We start from the raw sequence: 19,182 nt of genomic DNA, 5'->3' as shown, positions 1-19,182 counted from the left end.
AACTCCATGGCAGCACCCTAAGTGAATACTGGAGAAGCAAGCGAATCCCACAGGGACTCCGCATCCAGAAACCTCCTACCATTGGTAAGGAAAATGAAGATTTCAATAAGAGATGGTGTGAAATTCTGAATAAATGCTCCATGGATCTGATGCTGTTGATTATCGAAGACGTATCAAACCAGAAAAAGGACATTGAAAAACAGATTGAAAACCAGGAAACAAATATGAAAGAGGAATTGGGGGAGAATTTCACTCAGATTTGTGATTCCACCAAACAGACTCTGATGGAATTTGAAGAGTACTTAATGACCACCAAATTGAGGAAATATAGAAGAGATGCCAATGACTATCAACATGGGAATGTATATAAATGGATGAATAGGAATGAGTCTCAAGGAGGCCCAACACAGCAACATCATCGGCAACGTTCTAATTCCTTCTCCACTGAAAGTGACCTTCCCAGCGAGACTGACTCCCACCAGAGTATTCATCACCCCCAATCGAATGGACATCGATATCAGCAAAAGGAGATTCCAAAAAACGTAAAAGGAAATCGAGGAAGACGAGGAGGGGGAAGAGGCGGAACTACCCGCGGACGGATGACACGTCAACGGAAGACAACCCAATCATAAACTTGTCAGATAAGGTACTTACACCTCACCATCTCTCAGGTTTAAGCAAAGGACTGAGTTTTGTTCCCACCTATCAGACTAATGCCTTTGAAATTAAGACTGACTTGTTTCTGTTCTTCAGAAAAATAAAACTAAGGTCTATGTTTGGGATTGAGAATGAAAATCAAGCTTCTGCTAGATCATTGTTTAAACCAAAAAGTTCATTTGTACCCAATGTTTCTAACCCTTCCATTGAAACTTTCTGTAGAGTGGTTGAACAGGAGATTTTTGAGACTTTTACATCTATGCCTTACTACCCCAATTACAATCTCAGCAAAGAGGAAACAAACGCCATTAAAGAATTGGCAGACGATAAAGAATTTATTATAAAACCAGCTGATAAGGGGGGGGCCATAGTCATCCTGAATACTGCTGACTATGTAAAGGAAGCTTATCGCCAACTAAATGATGATCAATTTTATAGAAAGCTTCAAAATAATCCCACTTCTGATTTCCAAAAAATAATTTGGGATCTCACGAGTCAAGCCTTTGAACAAAAGTGGATCAATAAAGATGAATTTGAATATCTGAACAAAAAGCATCCAGTTACACCTGTATTTTATATGCTCCCGAAGATTCACAAAAGCCTTACAAATCCGAAGGGTAGACCTATAGTGGCCAGTAATGAATCATTATTAGAACCGTTGTCAAATTATGTAGATCATTTTATTAAACCATATGTTCAAAAGCTTCCTGCATATGTGAGAGACTCTACAGACGTAATAAACAAACTATCTGAATTACAGGAACTCCCTCCTGACATTTTCCTAGCCACCTTTGATGTGGAAAGTCTGTACACAAATATATCTCAAGACCGGGGGATAATTGCACTTGAATATTATCTACAAGATCGTTTGGAGGATCTAAACCCTCCTAGTGCATTTATTTGTGATCTAGCAACACTCATTCTTAAGTTAAACTTCTTCTCTTTCCATCAGGGGGAGTACTTTCTACAGGTCAAGGGGACAAGCATGGGGAGCAATTTTGCCCCCAGCTATGCAAATCTATATGTTGGGTACTTTGAACAACAGTTTATCTTTAATGAGAATACTAATCCCTTTTATCATAATATTATCAGATATTATAGATATCTTGATGATGTTCTATGCCTTTTCAAAGGGTCACAAGCCCAATTGACTGAATTTACAACTCACCTCAATGCAATGAGCCCAGACTTAAAATTTTCAGTGGAGTTTGACTCTAAATGTGTACATTTTCTTGATATGTGGATTAAAATAGAGGAAGGAAAACTCCTTACCTCACTTTACCGGAAGGAGACAGACCGTAATACACTCCTCTTGGCAAGTAGTGCACATCCTAAAACATTGAAATATGGCCTCCCAAAAAGCCAATTCTATAGACTGAGGCGTATTTGTCATTCTACTGAAGACTTCATTGAGAATGCTGAAGATATGAAACAACGCTTTGTAGCAAGGGGATATCCCTCAGCTTGCATTGAGGAAGCATACAATACAGCTTTATCTACATCTCGAGTTGATCTATTAAAAAAAAGTGTTAAAAGGGACAAGGCATTTTCTGTTTCATGTATCACAACATATAGCCCATCTGCCCAAATGATTAAAAATACTATCATGAAGTACTGGCCTCTAATTAAAGATGACCCCTTCCTTCAAGACAAATTCAAGGAGCCGCCCTTATTCGTATTTAGACGGGGTCCTAATCTCCGCAATAAGGTAGTGAAGGCGAGTATACATACAGAACCAAAGCAAAGCCTTCTGGCACCACTCCAAGATGGAAACCATCCATGTGGTAATTGTGCTCAATGCAACAATACACATAAGACAAGAGACTTTAGACACCCTAGGACGGGTAAGAGTTTCTCTGTGAAAGGCTTCATCACATGTAACACTAGAAATGTTATTTATATGTTAAAGTGCCCATGTGATAAGATATATGTGGGAAAAACCACACGTTGTTTAAAACAAAGAATCAGCGAACACAAAAGCTCAATTAGACGATCTGATCCCAACTACCCGGTAGCCTGTCATTTTAATGAACATTCTCATACTGTCTCCTCCCTTCGCTTCCAGGGTATCGAACAAGTGAAGCTGCCCAGAGGGGGTGACATTGATAAGAAATTATGCCAGAGGGAATTGTTTTGGATACACACCTTGGATTCACTCCACCCAAAAGGTTTAAATACTGATTTTGATATGAGTGTGTTACTGTAATACTGTTAGGAACTGAATGAACTGCATTGTATGATGACTAAATGTCTGATGTTTATGCAGTTCTACACTCCTGGTTGTATCAAAATGACTGTTTATTTGTGTTTTTTGTACTTTTTTATTTTGTTTATTGTAATTGCACATTTGAGGATATTGTTCATTCAAAATCACCTCAGTTATCTAGTGTATGCCACTGACATGTATTAGACAGACTACAAATATGTCTACTGGACTACATCTCCCAAGAGGTCATGAGTAATCAGACAGGTGTGTCCTGTTTGATTGATTGTACTAATTGAACCCTTGTTAGACTATTAAATGTACTGCTCTGTATGTGGTGTGCAATGCCCTGATGAAGGTCTAAGTACCGAAAGCTTGGTATAAGTAAAGACACTTTTTTGCATGGATCCAAGTGTGCAGAGACTTTTTTTCCTAAAGTAACCTTCCCAACACTGAGGAGGGCATAGCTGCTGTCTCAGGTGGAATGGCAGCGGAGGGGTAAACTGGGGAGGTGGTATTTCAGGCTTGCCGGTGAGACACAGAAAACAATTAACTACCAGCATACTGGCGCTGCATTTAGCCTCCATTGCATCCCTGCTATAAGCTAGACAGAGAAGACAATTGACCTGTCGCTAAGCCCCTGCCCCGAACAGGTACCATGAGCAACTCGGACAAAACAAACCACACTTGAATAAAAAGGCATATGGATAGCAGCTACAGTAAATGACTGCTGAGAGAATCTCTCCATCTCCTGTTGCTGCCTTTGCTCTGGGTCCTTTTCCATTTCAACATGCACTTCTTTCAGTTTCTGCTTTAGCTGTTGTTTCAGCCTCTACTCTTTGTTTTGTGCATTCTCTCTCTGTTGGTGTCCCTCCATCCTCTTTTTCCCATGAAGCTTGCGTTACATAAAGTTAATGAGTTGTTGTTGTTATTTTTGTTGTCCTCCTTTTCTTCTCCTTATCTCCATTCCTGGGTGAACAGTCCTTTATCCATAATTTGCTGCCCCTCTTGCAAACTCCCTCTCCTCCCTTTTACCACTCTCTGCTTCATCTCTCCCAGGAAGTCCATGCCCTCGTTTCTGCAGGTCTTTACTTCTTTTCTGTCCTGTTTATTCAGCTCTGCTCTGTCAGGGTTTGCTCTTTGGCATCTGTCTTTCTCACCACAGGTCTTCTTCTTTGTCTCACCACAGCATATTTATTTGTTTCTGCCTGCTGTCCTTGATCGTCCTTTTTCTCCAGCTCCTGTCTACTCTCCTCTCTGCTTTGCTGATGCTTCCTCCTAATCTCGCTCCATTTGTCCTTGCTCTTCATTAGGTCCACACCTCCAAGCCAGTCATCGTCCAGTTCCTCATGCTTCTGCTCTGTTTGGGCCTTTCCTTTTTTCAGTTTACAGGTCACTGAGATTTTCTCTCCTTTCCTTTCTCCCAACCAGCCGATCCCTAGCCTGACGAGCCAGACCCACATCAAGATGTAGGGTCTGGACACTCACCGTAGACAGGGCTCAATCGGAGGGGTGGGATAAACAGTTGTCTTTCAAATTCCCTCCCCGCTATAGGATAACGCTAAACGAATCATCTTCTTGTTTTCAAGTAGCAGGATGCGTAACCTTCCCTCTCCACGCAATAGGATAACGCTAAACGAATCATCTTCTTGTTTTCAAATAACAGGATGCGTTACCGTCGCAACTTCTGGTCGCATGTCAGTCACCATTATGTTAAGCCCTGTGATTGGGCCGCTGGTGCTGGGGGTTCTCAGCTTCCTGGCTCAATGGATCGTGCCTAGACTGCCCCGCCAGCCAAATTACATTTGCTGCCGCTAGGGGCGTCTAGATTTCTAGGCTAGCCGATCCCCTCAGTAGCTGGTTTCCTCTGCCCTACGTTTGCTATTTTTTCTTCATTCTCAGATCCTTTCAACTTTTGTGGTTTCTTCTCCACTTCTTGCTTGATTTCTCTCATCCATTCTTTACCTTCATCCATCTCTTTCTCCAGCTCTGATTTCCTGTGTGTCTTCACTACAGCTGCTCTCTTTTCCTCCCTCTCGATCTCTCTCTGTCTTTCTACTTTCATCCCTTCTTGCTCTTTAGCTTTCTGCTGCTTTTCTCCCAGCATCGACAGCTCCTGATCCAGCTCTGGTTTGCTCCATCAGGAGGTTCCTGGAACTAAGCCACCTCTCTCTTAGCCTCCAGCTTTCTCTCCATCTCTTTCTTCCTCTTCGCCCATTCCCTCTGTCTTTTCCCCTCAATCTTCCTCCTTCTTGCCTCTTGTCTCTTTCTCTCTCTCCCTCTCCTCCCATTCCCTCTGTCTTTTCTCCTCAATCTTCCTCCTTCTTGCCTCTGGTGTCTTTCTCTCCATCTCTCCTCCATCTCAAACTTTTGTTATATTGTCTTTAGCTCTTCCTCAATCTCTTACTTGCTCTATTGTTCTCTTTGCCTTTCTTTCTCACATTCATTTTGCAGACTTCTCTCCGTGTTCTCTTCCTGTTCCCTCATAGGGCACTCTCTCTCTCTCTCTCTCTTTATTTCTGATTCCATGTCTTGGCATTCCACCTCTGCCTGCTTCAGCTCAGTGTACATATCCAGATGTCTTACTTTTTTCCCATTTATGTCTCTGTGTGTCTCAGTGCCTCCATTTTCTGCTGGTGTTCAATCAGTAACATGTCCTCTCTCTTCTGAGACATGTCTCTGTCTTTTTCTCTCAGACGGTTCATCTTCAGTAGCTTGGCCTCCATCTCCTGCTGGAATTTTCTCTTCATCTCACTCACTGTTTCCTTGTGACTCTTTTGATCCATCTCTGTCTCCTTAGCAAACTTTTCCTTCCTGTCCTTGTTCTGTTCTTGTTCTTGCATCTCCAGCTGTCTTTGTTTTTCCACAGCTCTCTCCCTGTACATCTTCAGTCTCTTCACTCTTTCTTCATGTTCTTTCTCTAGGGTTCTCTGTCTCTCAGACCACTCTCTTTCCATGTATTTCGCTGCCTTTTGGCATTTCAGCCCGTCCAATCGCCTGAACCATTCCTCCTCCAGCTCTCTCTCTCTCTCTTCTCCTCTCTGTCTCTCTCATTCGCTCCATCTCTCTTGATCTCTATGTCTCTCAATCTCTCTTCTCCTCTCTGTCTCTCTCATTCTCTCCATCTCTCTCCATCTCTCTTGATCTTGCTGTCTTTCCATCTCTCTGACTTTCTCCAGTTGAGCCCGTCTGCCTGGCTCTGCCTCGGCCTCTCTGGTTTGCTCCATCATGAGGCTTATCTTGTGTCTGCTTGTCTCACTGCTTCCTGGCATTGCCTGCCATCCAGACCCTCCAGACGCACATCCTCACTCTCTGTGCAGGTCCCTGTTTCTGACATGGCCTCTCGTAGCCTTGGGATCTTACGATGAAGATCTCCCTCCTCTTTCTGCAGCCTCTCCAGCTCCTTCTCCTCCTTGTCGGTCAGTCACCAGGTCTGCGAAGCAATTGTTTTGGCCCACTCCTGTCCTGCCGCACCTCTTTCAGTCTCTGCAGTGCTCTTTTTTTCTTCTCCTCTTTCCTCCTCGCCTCATACTTCTTTGCCACCTCTCGAATCTGCCTCTGCTCATCTTGCCTGACCAGGTCCATCTGTCTCTGCAGCCCCACGGGTTTCTGCTCCTCCTCTTTCCGTCGGAACTCATAGTACCTCTGAACCGTTTGCACCCTGATTCTCTGCTCAGTTCTCCGCGAGGTGTAGCATCCACACAGCATTCTCTGAGAAGCTGCCCAGCAGCTGGTGGGCTCTCCATCACTTGTCAGACAGGTACTGCTGCTGCTGCTGCTGCAGGGGAATATGCAGGTGGTTGGCCATCTTGACACTGCCGTTGTCTTGCCTGTCCGTTGCAGGGTCCTTTGGCGTCTCAGAGTAGTAGGCATGTCCACAGCTCCTAACACCCTTTTTGCCTCTTCTAGAAGCTTCTTTGTTCTTTGCTCTGTTAATTGTAAAAAAAAAAAAATTTAAATCCATCAAATGAATCTCAACATTTGTATAACCTTCAAATAGCGAGTAGGCTACATGATAGCAAGTCTTGTTGTCTCACAGGAGCTCATACCTGGCTGGAAGTGAAGGCAGTACTGCTGCTTCCTTCACTCTCACCGTCATGTCATGCTGCACTGGCAGGATTTGGTCCCTTTCCTCCGAGATCGACGATTATGGGATTCCTCAGGATATTGGCCATGGACCATCAGCGATGCTGACTGTATCCAATCAGCCATTTCCTGGCTCTGTACATATCATGTAAGTTGTTAACCATGGATTGTAAATGGGATGTGACTTCTTAAATACGCTAAATTATATTTGAACTTGTTACATTATTGTCCACACATTTACAACCATATAATTCCCACTGTCTCAATACATTTCTGTAGAGGCATAATGACTAGATGATCATATTGTGATTATAATAGCCTCTCTCTATATCTTATAATCGTATAATAGAATAGAATAGCCTATCATATGGATATAATCGTTACAGCACTTAGCCTATATGGATATAATCTTTAAATTGAATAGTAAACTGATTTAAAAAGTTGGTAGCCTAAGTCTACATACATAGCATAGGCTATTAGTAATAATAACAATAAAATATATAGGCTATAGCCTATCAAATAGCCTAATGGGACCCTGTAATGTGAACTGAAGTTAAACGTTTGACTAGCTAGCCAGACGGGGATAAATGAAGATTCAATAAACAACTCGTGTAATCAAATGTGTTGTTAGAATAACAACAGGCAATAGTCGAATTCTGGATTATGTACATGGACATTAATTCCGATATTAACTCTGTTATGACAATATTCATAATAAGATAGCTTACTAGGCCTACATGTAAACAGCATTTTCCGATTGCCTTAACAATAAAATCACATTCAGAATAATCAAGTAAGGTAGGAGTATTCCGATCTTATTTAGACTTTTATTTATTCATTTATTGCAAGCGCTCCTGGAGTCACAAGATGCCGGCTATAGCCTACCTGCGTAAACCTCATTCACAAGTGTGGCATTAGCAAAACAGCTTTCAATGACTCACTTCGGCACAGCTAAATGTGTCTAGCACAGGAGTGCGGACGACTAGATAGAAGTCTAAATATTAACGCTTTGTTAGGCCTTTATATTGTTTGATTATTCAACGAATTTGAAAGGCTATTTCATTAAAAAATATCATACATTAACGAGTGATTACCCAGTTTTCCTGTCATGTAGACTACTAATAAACTGATATTAATAACTAAAGGCTCTCAAACAGTCTACTGTTACTTAGTTATCCATTTTCCATTTATCCATTGTTTACTGTTATAGCCTAAACTATCATTCATGTTTTGATTAGGCCTTCTTTTGTCATTAACCTATTTTTGTTATTAGCCTATCCTATTTAAGGTCTAGCCTAGGTCTATCTAGCCTTCTAAGTAGGCTATGTCAATGAAGACATTCAGACCATTTTAACAATAAAGGATTTTATTTATTTCTCTTAAAAAGTCGTCGCAGCAGAAGCCTGAAGGGGAAGCAGCCGGAGCCAGAGGACTCTTCTGGTTGCTCCTGAGCCGTCCTTCGAGCGGTCCGATTTGCGCTGTCGGTGTCAGGGATGAGCGTCTGGTCGCTGCAGTTCAAGATGAAAGGAAGAGTCTGGCTCCTGCAGGCAGCGTCCTGAACACCTGGTGCCGGGGTCAGCAGTCCCTGGGTGCGCTCAAGGGCAGCAGCGGTCTCAGCTCGCTTATCTTCAACTGGAATCTGAACGTCAGGGTTGAAGTCATCTAGAACCTCGCTCTCCACATCCACCAGGACAATGTCATTCTGGACGACTGCCTGGGATGCCACCACAGGGAGTGGGGCAGAAAGCTCAGCAACAAGGGTGAGTTTGACCCGCTCAGCCTCCTCTGTAGTGACATCCTCTAGCATAAGGCTGTCCTCCAGTTCCAGGATAGCTTTGCCCAGGGGAAGGATGGGGGTTACCTCATCAGGGTTGTGTTTACAGAGGGGACCGGATACCTTTACCTGTCGATTAGACTGGACCTCCGCCCAACAAAGTCGCGGACTAGGCTTCTGAGGAAGTGGCGATTCACAGCATCTGGTGCAGTCCATGGTTTCTACAGTGAAGTGTCGCATGCAATTAATAGTGGCGAAAATGGCACCTTGCAGCTCTATTTATAGCCAATCTCCAAGTGACGTAATTGAACAATTGTGACGTCACAATTGAACTTGGTCTAAAAACTAAAGATTCTAGAGCGGAGTGTAGCCTACTAAACTATGGATCTAATGGCTCTGGAAATATTTATGATAGCAGACGCATTTGTCCAAAAGTGACATACAAATAATAATAATAACAAACCAAGACAAATTAATTTAACAGTGAACAATGACAAAAATAGGGAGCATAGCAACATTATCAATAAACAATATAATTTCAAGCAATAATCTAATTAAAATAAATAATGAATATATTTAGCCATAGCCTATTTATATACCAAAATAGTAGTAGTAGCTATTTGGTGTCAGAGCTCTAACAGAGCGTCACACAAGCCTCCACCTGTCAGTCTGCTCTCTCTGTAAAGGGACCAACCTCTGAGCTAAAAGCACTCAAACAATGGCTAAAGTCTAAACAGCAGTGCTCACATGAATAGTTCTGGTTGATTGCTTGCTCATATTGCCTTTGCTCTGTATCTTATGTTCCTTATATTGGAAATTGCCTGCATTTCTTTAATTTCTCTTTCCTTTGATTTGCGGTTGTTTCTTCTATCTTTTTCTGTCTTTTCCTCTTTCCTTTCTTGATATTTTAATTGCTTTATCATTTTAAAAGCTGCCTGGCTGAGCTAAAACACTCAAACAATGCATTTGGTTTGTCCAATGTGTCTATGTTTATTTGTCCATATCACATGAACATTAATAATAATTTTAACTAGCCTTAACTTTTGTATGGGTTATGTAGCTATGTATATTTTGTTTTTCTATAAGAGCCTTTGCCAAAAGAGGGGTCAATGTCCACTGTTATCACAGCTCTTGTTCCGTAAAGTAACCGAGAGCTTTACTCCTTTGACTTGTAGTGCCACTTAACAGTAAATTCCTTCATTAACGAAATGCATTCATTCAAAAAGGTTTATTACTTGATGTTGACAGCAATGTAAACAACAGGCTTGTCCACTCCGACCAGTCCAACAGGCTTTTCCACTCCACTACCGGTTTCAATCACCAATTTTGCGTTACAGAGAGACAGGGTAAAATGCCACCTGTAGGCCAGTACTTATAGCCACATTTTCCAGTGTGCGAATCACCCCAGCCTTTTCCTCAGAGATTTTTTTCAGAGAGAGACATGCACGGTAAACATTAGGCTTTAACATCACTGCCAGCTATTGGTGCGTTTGTAAATTTCCACTCTGAGAGCGCACACAGAAACGTTTTAACCGTGCGTTATTCTATTTTCAATGTCAGATTCATAGACTGTGACAGCGCGACATTATTTACATTTGCAGGCAATCACTGCTGTCGTTTTATTTTATTGGTTATATTTTAGCATTGGCATGAAAGGCAGATTTGAAGACAAAATCCAACGGGCCACTATTTGAATAGCCTACGGCTCTGAGTCCACCTCCGGTAGGACTACAGCGCCCTCTGGTGACTCCTGAGTGGAAAGGATTGTCTCATAGAGCCTAAAGTTGGTAAGAAAAAAAGAGCGAGACAGGCGTAGCGCAGAAGAGTCGCCGTAGTTGTCCACATTTAAGATAACTGACCATGACAGAGAAGACAATCAAATTTTGGATTATTGATTCTTTGGAAAGTCTGTCGGCCAAAGATTTAAAGAAGTTCAAAGTAATGTTATGCGATCGGGAGGAGGAACCGCGCGTTACCAGACGTGCGGTCGAAGATGCAGACGAAATGGACTTGGCCGATCTTTTGGTTAAGTTATGTACAGAATCGAAGGCAGCCCATGTAACTATTGACATCTTTAAAAAGCTTGGATTTAACAATGAAGCTGCCGTGCTTGCGTCCAAAGGTAAGAAAGCCTCGACCAGGGAAATAACAGCATGGCGTAACCTACCTATGCAGTAATTATGCAGCAGTTATTTTACCTATGCAGAAAAATAGCCTACACATCTCCCAATTGTAATCGCTCTAACATTTCTCAATATTCAACATTAATCAATATTTAAAAAGATGTGTTTCCCTCAAATATAGATTTATTTAGGCTTAGGTATTTACACTAAATACCCACTTCCTGAAAATGAAGCATACAGAAGTTTCACAGTTTCGGTTTCACTTTTGTTTAAGTTTTCTCAAATGTTCTTCACAATATAAGTATTTGGCCTATACCGCTCTCCCGTTGAAAAAGTTAAACATGTGAGCGTCTTTCCAAGTAAGTTTGAGTGTTTGAGTGTCTGTGTGAGCGTTTCCTCCAGGTAGCTTAACAGCATTATCGACTGTAGGCCTGGCTGGGTGTGGCCTATGCTACCATCTGAAAATGCCAGATGTTGTTGCCACCCTTTGCATTCAGATTAATTTAAAGTTTGACATGGCGCGTAATAAGGCGCGTACACCCCTTGGTAGCCTATGGGTGGTGTGATGTGAGAAAGCCATGCAACATAGTCTTTAAACGAGCAGATAGGCCTAGGCCTAGATTCTTTTTTCGAAATATGTCTAAAATGAAAGTTATAATTCGTAAGCTAATTGACAAAGTTGGCCACATTTACACTTTGCACTTTTACAAACTGTAGACAGACTAGGAAACCATCTGTAGGATAACATGTTTTGGTAGCTTACTTACTTGACGTTCCAACTCATTGTACCTATTTGTGATTTTGTTGCTGTACTACAGTTCCGAGTGGAGATGGCAGTTCTGGAGGTTACACATCGAACTACATGACCGGAGGTAGGCCTAAGACACTTTTACAGTGTGTACATAAGATACATTAAAATGGCTAAAATTACACTAGTAATTTAGCTAAAGTGGCTCTTAGGAAGTGGCTCAAAGTCACTGAACATGTTCCTCTCCTTAAAGTCAATGCTTCCTTTATTTCCCATCTCAAACAAGCATCCATTTTGTCCCTTCACTTTGCTCTCCCTTGTTGTGTAGGTGTGCACTTCATTGACAAGCATCGCATCTCGCTGATCGAGAGAATCACCACAGTGGACCCCATCTTGGATCGCCTGCTGATGAAAAAAGTCATCACCCAGGAGAACTATAGCGACATCCGCTGCCTGAACACCAGTTACAAGAAGATGAGGGAGCTCTTTGAAATGGGCAATGTTCGCAGCAGTGTAAAAGGCAAAGACTGCCTGTATGAGGTGCTGATGGAGTCGGAGCCCTTCGTCATGGAGGAGCTCAAGGAGAGATCCTAATTCCAACGACAGCACCACACCTGTGCCACTGATAGTCAAAGTCCAGCCACTGATAGTCAAAGTCCAGCCCCTAAACAGAGCCGTGTGCAATGGCCCACCAAAATGTTTACTTTAATAGGAGCCCTTGGCACTTCCTGTAGGGACCCCTATATTTTAATCTTTCCATGTCCCTGTTAAGGACATTTTTGATTATGTCAGTGCAAATACAAGGCTCTTGACTGGCCACATGATACCATCATTTTCCACTATCTTTAGTCACATGTGTAGTCTTGCAGTTGGAGGGTATTATGTATGTTTATGTTTAGAATTCCATATTCATTCCAGCTTGGCACCTGCTCATTAACAAATGTGGAGGACTTTGATTATCAGTGATCCACAGTGCGCCATTTGTCTCAAGGATTTTGATGATAATTCCGCCATCCAGAGCCATTTCTGGGTGAACTGTTACACAGCACGAACTGAGGGAGTTGTGGTCAAGACAGCCCATGGAAAACCGGTCCAATAGTGAAATGCAATCATTTCTGGTAGGGGGTGTGCCCTCCTGCCTGGCTGGGAGCAAAGCATGTGACCTTAATATGCTTCACTCACTGCAAGTCATGGAAGTAGAGGAGGTGACAACATCTCCCAACCACATATCTAGGTTTTTTTTAATTGAATCCGTAATATTTTTACCCTGAAGCTGTAGGCAGACAGGAATAGGTATTTTCTCTTACTCTTTCTCTCTCTCTCTCTCTGGGTGCCTCTCAACATCTCTCCTCGATCCTCGATGCACGATCCTCGAGGGGTGTTCCCACTGATCTATAACTAACACTGGATAGACTATCCCATTGTTGCCGCCCCATCATTCTTTATGTAGATCAGTGAGGATCGAGGCCCGAGGAGCGAGGGAGGACGTATAAAAGCCCAAATGAGAGGCACCCATACTCTCTCTCTCTCTCTCTCTCTCTCTCTCTCCCTCTTTTTTAAAGCATGCTGGCCAAAAGAAGGGCACCAGATCTGCCAGAATTCCACTGTTTGTTACAATTGAATTTTTTAAATTTTTTAATAAATGTACCTTGATGACCTCCCAGAGAGTGAGTTTAGGTGATTAATGTTGAGATTAAAGTGCAAGTCTTTCATCACTGGTATAACTTAAAGATGCTCCTAGAAACACTTTAATGTTCACTTTAACTTTTCACTTAAATGACCACGACATAACAAGAAAAGGTTTTAGAAAAATGTAGGTTTGAGGTTTTTGTGATTAACACACCCTTTACTCCTGCCCTGAAGCAACGTATTCATCGGCTGTTCTATTGTATAGCTTGTTAGCACGTACAGTATATTGAATCACAGATTAATGATAGTTGGCAAAACAATCTGCCCTTAAATAACAATTTACGAGAACACTTTCATATTTTACCCCTGATGTGTACCATGATGCTGTGTCCTACATTTGACAACATACTGTGTAACAAATGTAAAATCCTATCTAAGCCACCTAATCTATGTTGGTGGCTTCACACATCATTTCTGCTCCTCGTTAGCACTGTACAGCATCATGTGTCCAACAGTTAAGCACATAAGGAAAAATAAAGTCCCTGTAAATTCAGATATTGTGATAATTGGTATCACAAAGACAAATGCAATATCCTCAGAACCAGTGAGACAATTCAGTTTAAACGTTAGAAGCATACTACAATTCCTAAAAAACTGGCCAGTCTAAATTGGCTTCAAATGTTTATGTATGTCCACTTGTCCAGTGTATTACTATGTTTCCATATCCATACATATTTACCTTAAGACATGTAGGTTTAGAGTTAAGAACCTCCACACCATTCTGAGGTGCAGATTCCAAAACAACAACATGTACAGACAGGTTTCTAGGTGAAATGTCATCTGCTGTCAACATTTTCTAAACCATCAGCTGCAGTAACAACATTCCAAACCACCATCTAAAGTAAGAAGAAAAAAAGATTCTGGAGTAGATGAATTCAGAAGGTATAGCCTACTGGCGAAAATAGTTAACGAGCAACTAAATGCTTTCTAATGAAAAACAGCAGGCCTATATGCAGAATACAATATAAATCTGGAAAATTGCAGGGTCACAACTTCACAATACAAATACCAAATACAGTATTTTGTCCTCAGTGCAATTCAATCTAATAATCTTAATACAGAAGAATCAATCACCACACCAAATGATAAGATCACTGTTATAGCATTTATCTGACCACTCTGCTCTTTTTTTGTGTTTCCCTGTATCAGCTCTAAAGCCAGTTTGTGACATGCTTGAAACACATCTTTGGATGTTATGATATTAGAACTCATAAGCACCAGATGCACCTGGTTCTTGAACTGGATGGTGCCCTATGGTGGCAACCCTCATGACTTGCAGCACCATGTTACTGTCAAACTTCACAGTAGCCATTTTGGTACAGTACATCCACCTATCAAGAAACAAAATGTCAGTCAATAGGTCATATTAACTTACGTTTGTAATATGCTGGTTCATACATGATTTTGGACTTATTTTAGAATGTAATTTATCATATCATGAACTTCAAGCCAAACAAATGTTTATTTCCTCTTCAAATACACTTACCCAAGAAAGTTACTCCAAATGTACCCCATCACACGTATCTTTTGTATCCAAACCTCTGTTGGCAAGAGAGTGAATAATGTTTTGTGACAAAAATAAAATAAAATAGTATAATATATATCATTATATTAAAAAAGAAAATTAATTAATTAAAATCAATTAATTAATTCAAAGCAATAGAAAGAAATGGGTTTTGAGTTTCTCTTTGAACGAAGCTAAAGCTTTTACAATTTGTAAGAGGTCACAAGACAAACAGCTGAAGAGAGTCTTCAGAAAGTTTGGAAGAGAGTCAAGACAGCAGGTGGATGAGTTAAGTTGCATCACAGTCTTTTCAAGGGTCTGGATGCCAACATTAAATTCAGTCAATGAGGCATCATTATGTCTGTGCAGTGAAATAGGCCTGGATGTTAAGTCATTTGATGGCAAATTGGAGATGATGATAATTAAATCTAGAGTATGACCTCTGCTATGAGTATAGGTTCTGTTACAGGCTGTAAGTCAACCATATCAAGCAGGGCAGCGGGTTCTTTAGACATTGCATCATGAGGACTGTCAATGTGAACATTAAAATCACCAGTTATAATAAAATTGTCAAAATCTGTAGCTATGATTGACAGCATTTCAGGAAAATCATGAATGAAATTGGAACAGTATTTGGGTGGTCTGTACATAACAATTGATATAACCTTAGGCAGACTCAACTATGATAAAGTTGTAATTTTGACTGGATGAAGTTGTTGCTGTCTATCTTACAACCCATAGGCTGTGAATGCCTTTTATTTTAAAGTAAAATTGGCATGGCATAACATTTAGGGGAGTTTAGGGGAGCTGTGGCTAGTGGCTATACAGCATTGTCCATACCGTAGTCTGGTCCAATAGCACCATCCAGCAAGTCAGTAAACTATCCACAAACAACAATATTTTTAGAGGCCTTACTTGTTCTGAGCCTTCAGTGCTCTGCGGGCCTCTCTAGCCTCGTTCTCTGCCCAGATCTTCTTGTAACAGTAGATCAGCACCGCGATCATCCACAGCTGAAGAACCACAATCAGCACATACATCATGATCTCCGAGATCACCGAGATCAGCTCCCGATTGCCTGAAAACAGAACGTCAACATGCTTGACACAGCAATGTGCATGGGTCCACCTGGACGAGGTATACTGTATCATGTCAGAGAAGGGATTTCAGGAAGTCAAGGAAGTACAGTCAGTCAAGGCCCATAAATCAATTAAACCATCCAGGTGCTTTGGCTTATGTTAACCAGAATATTGTTCTGCACTAAAACGAAAAGCTACGTTACAGGTTTATTATGGCCAGAACCACTGATAAAGGGGGAAAAAACCCAGAAGCTAATGGGCAAGGGACAGAAACACAGAGGGCAGTTTAAGGTCATAGTTCACAAAACATCATTTCATTTTCGGGTCCTTTCCAGGTTATGACTACACCCCTTGCACCCTGGCCCTGCCTGACCGTTCTCCCTGTAGACCCTGATATAATTTCTGTGGTCTATAGCAGCTGAACAATAGGATTGCAAGGACTGAACAGCTAGCGTCCATCTCTCACCTATAGCCACAACGGACAGCTCCACGTCCTTGATGATGGTGACATGCTCATCACCATAAGGGAGGAAGAGAGTGCGCTCGATGGTGCAGCGGAAAGTTCCTGTGTCGTTGAAGGTGACATTGTGAATGAAAATGGCACCTATCTGGATATCTTTTGTTCCCATGGTGCCGTGCCACTCTAGACGGCCATCAAAATCCTCATGCAGAATGGTGGGAAAGGACTCCTCATAGTGATAAATCTGCAGGAAGGTGGTAAAACATGATAATTATGACTAATGATACTTTTCTTAGATAAAACTTCAAACGTTCCATTTCCATTTATTTTCTCATTATTAGCAACTGTATAAACTCTGGATACTGGATACAAATGCTAGTATATAGAGGAGGTTAGTAATGGCAAGCTGTTCTGGACCATATAGTATTATTCAGGCTTTGCATGTGTGTCAGCATTTTATTTTTAATTTAATATTTGTATTATTGCTGGATCCATCTCCCCTGGCTGTGCTACTCATCAATAGTTCTTTTTCACTCTTATGACCTCAAATCCACCAGTGTTATGTATATCATCTAACCTTTAAATCACAATAAATATTAGTCTATGCTATTCTTCCATAAGTCCAGTCCAGTTTTGTCCTGTTTGTGGACTCTTAATTGCTCTGGTATGGCAAGAGAGAGACGCCTGTAGATTCCGAGACATGATTCCGGGATTCTTTCTGACCCCCTGTAATATCTTGTCTTCATCATTGAACAATTCCTGATATTACTGTAAGAAAATGTTTGCCATTGTTCCCTATCATATTCCCAACAGACATTGGTCGGGTTTCCCAGATTCGTTAAGAAGCTCTTAAGTGCTAAGAACTTCTTAGGAGCGTTGTTAGAACGTTCTGATAGCGCTCCTAAGAAGTTCTTAGCACTTAAGAGCTTCTTAACGAATATGGGAAACCCGGCCATTGATAGTTGGACCATTTTATTCAACAGGTGTTGTGAAATGAATTTTTATCATTCATTTAATCTCTCTATTTCATAACATTTTAGATCAAGTCAAAAATCCTTTAATTTAAGGAAAAGAAAATACTAGGTTGAGAATTTGGTGGGATTTAACATGAACAGTCATCCCCCACACTTACTTGAACAAAATTCTCCTCTTCAATGGGCTTGAAGAACCAGTCGACATAGGTGGACGCCACCACTTCCTCCCTTCTCTTACAGGAGATGCAGCCCAGCAGGAAGCTTTCCCCAGCCACTGCCTCCGTCAAGGAGTCCACCTCAGCACATCCTGCCTCTGCCTGGGGTGCTGCTGCACCAGTAATGGAGAAGAACACAAACACAGATGACATCAGGGCAAAAAGGCAAAGGCAGGTTTATTTGTTGTAGATCAATAAATAAACAACACAATTTACAATGAAAAAAAAGCAGTATAGAACAAGTGGCCCACTGTTTGAATCTCCACTGCTTTATCATTCAGATATGGACAGAAAATGAGTCTTGATAACAATCAGGAGTTTTACATGTTGTTTTACAGAACCTTACCGTGAAGGAGAAACAGGAGAAATCCCAAAAGTGATACCTTCAAATGTGCCATTATTTCAAATGCTGAATATGTTTCAAATGTTCATTGGCTGACCGACACATGAAGTAAACACCCTTTCTTGTGTTATGACTAAGCTAGACTATATGTCTTTCACCTGAGTCCTATTCAGCCTTACATCTGGTCTCCTCTTTTTCCCTTTCAAGTTCCAATTTCACCAGGACCTTTACTTCCACAGTTCCTTCTTTTACGTTAATATTGATGTAATAGATTCCTAAGTTTAATTCTAAAATAGTCGGAAAACATGACAGACGAAATCCGTGTGGTAACCTACAGTGTGTCCACTCGTGAGCTGAAGGCTGCTATATTTAGACCGTGTGAATCCATGTGTCTCAGAATGCAGGCCAGGACAGAATTTGAGAAGTGTATATTCAGACTACATGATAGGCATTTCATTCCAATGCAACAGGACTTTGCAAAAGGGTTATTTAGTTTGCATTAAGGATCTTATTTTTATATTATCAGAGAAACCTTTCCATTTGACTAAAGGGTAACTGTGTTGGGTATAGTGTGCCTATTATTATATATATATATGTATTTTTTTTTTTTAATTAATTTGGGCATTGAAATAATTTCCAAAAATGAAAATGTTTATCCTTTTCATTTATTAGGTTCCTATTTACTCTGCAAATTGGAAGGTCACACATTAAGGTTTTACTACAGAGTTGTAGGCTATACAAAATTACCACTAGTGGGTGTAAGTGTCCAGTACATTGGACAAGTGTATAGCAGAGCAGAATTATTGAATTCTAATTACTTCAGGCATGCTAAGGGGGACAAAGTCAACAATTCCTTCATTTAAGTGAAAGAATACACCTTGTCCAATATTACTCCAATACAAGTGAAAGTCACCAAGTCAGATTTTTACTTAAGCTGAAGTACTGAAGCAATTGCTTTTACAAATACTTAAAGGGATGATTCGGCATAATTGCACCCAAGGGTTCTTTGCACTATGACCTCGAGCCAAACAACCTCCCAGAAGCCCTTGGTCAAACATTGGTCGAGTTAGCAGACTCATTCAACTTCATGTAGCTGTCTTAAGACGACTGCAGACGTGATTGTTTCTGAGATTCTGATACGTTTTCGAGCATGACCTATGCACAATTCCGGTTTGAAAGCCATATTAGAATGTCAGAAATAATGGAAGTTGGTTTAAAATAATGGAAGTTGGTTTAGCTTTTTGCCAGCTCAGACAAAAAAGCAGGTCAAATTATTTGATGACAACTAAACAGATATAAGGCATAAGTTATTGTGGGGGAAAATGTCTTG

At 41.1% G+C, this 19,182-nt stretch overlaps 2 protein-coding genes across 3 annotated transcripts; one reads left to right on the top strand and one right to left on the bottom strand.

Annotated features, from left to right (window-relative positions):
• The first annotated feature begins 10,473 nt into the window (after positions 1 to 10,473).
• Positions 10,474 to 13,254, top strand: LOC134082721 (apoptosis-associated speck-like protein containing a CARD). Its single transcript, XM_062538643.1, has 3 exons — positions 10,474 to 10,842; positions 11,662 to 11,715; positions 11,920 to 13,254. The coding sequence occupies exons 1-3, from the start codon at positions 10,581 to 10,583 to the stop codon at positions 12,183 to 12,185; spliced, it is 582 nt and encodes a 193-aa protein (XP_062394627.1). The 5' UTR covers positions 10,474 to 10,580; the 3' UTR covers positions 12,186 to 13,254.
• A 129-nt stretch (positions 13,255 to 13,383) lies between these two features.
• si:ch211-225p5.8 (uncharacterized protein LOC555567 homolog) lies at positions 13,384 to 18,200 on the bottom strand. Of its 2 annotated transcripts, none has more exons than XM_062538641.1 (6): positions 17,856 to 18,200; positions 17,453 to 17,622; positions 16,327 to 16,564; positions 15,700 to 15,859; positions 14,767 to 14,821; positions 13,384 to 14,611 (listed from the first exon to the last, which is right to left on the bottom strand). In XM_062538641.1, the coding sequence occupies exons 1-5, from the start codon at positions 17,905 to 17,907 to the stop codon at positions 14,776 to 14,778; spliced, it is 666 nt and encodes a 221-aa protein (XP_062394625.1). In that variant the 5' UTR covers positions 17,908 to 18,200; the 3' UTR covers positions 13,384 to 14,611; positions 14,767 to 14,775. The 2 variants fall into 2 exon arrangements, with proteins under 2 accessions (XP_062394625.1, XP_062394626.1); XM_062538642.1 differs by having other exon boundaries at positions 17,453 to 17,619.
• Positions 18,201 to 19,182: the final 982 nt, after the last annotated feature.

The sequence above is a fragment of the Sardina pilchardus genome, chromosome 6 (assembly GCF_963854185.1).
Source record: "Sardina pilchardus chromosome 6, fSarPil1.1, whole genome shotgun sequence".
NCBI classification, from domain to species: domain Eukaryota; kingdom Metazoa; phylum Chordata; class Actinopteri; order Clupeiformes; family Clupeidae; genus Sardina; species Sardina pilchardus.
This window is presented reverse-complemented; position numbering and strand designations above follow the sequence as displayed.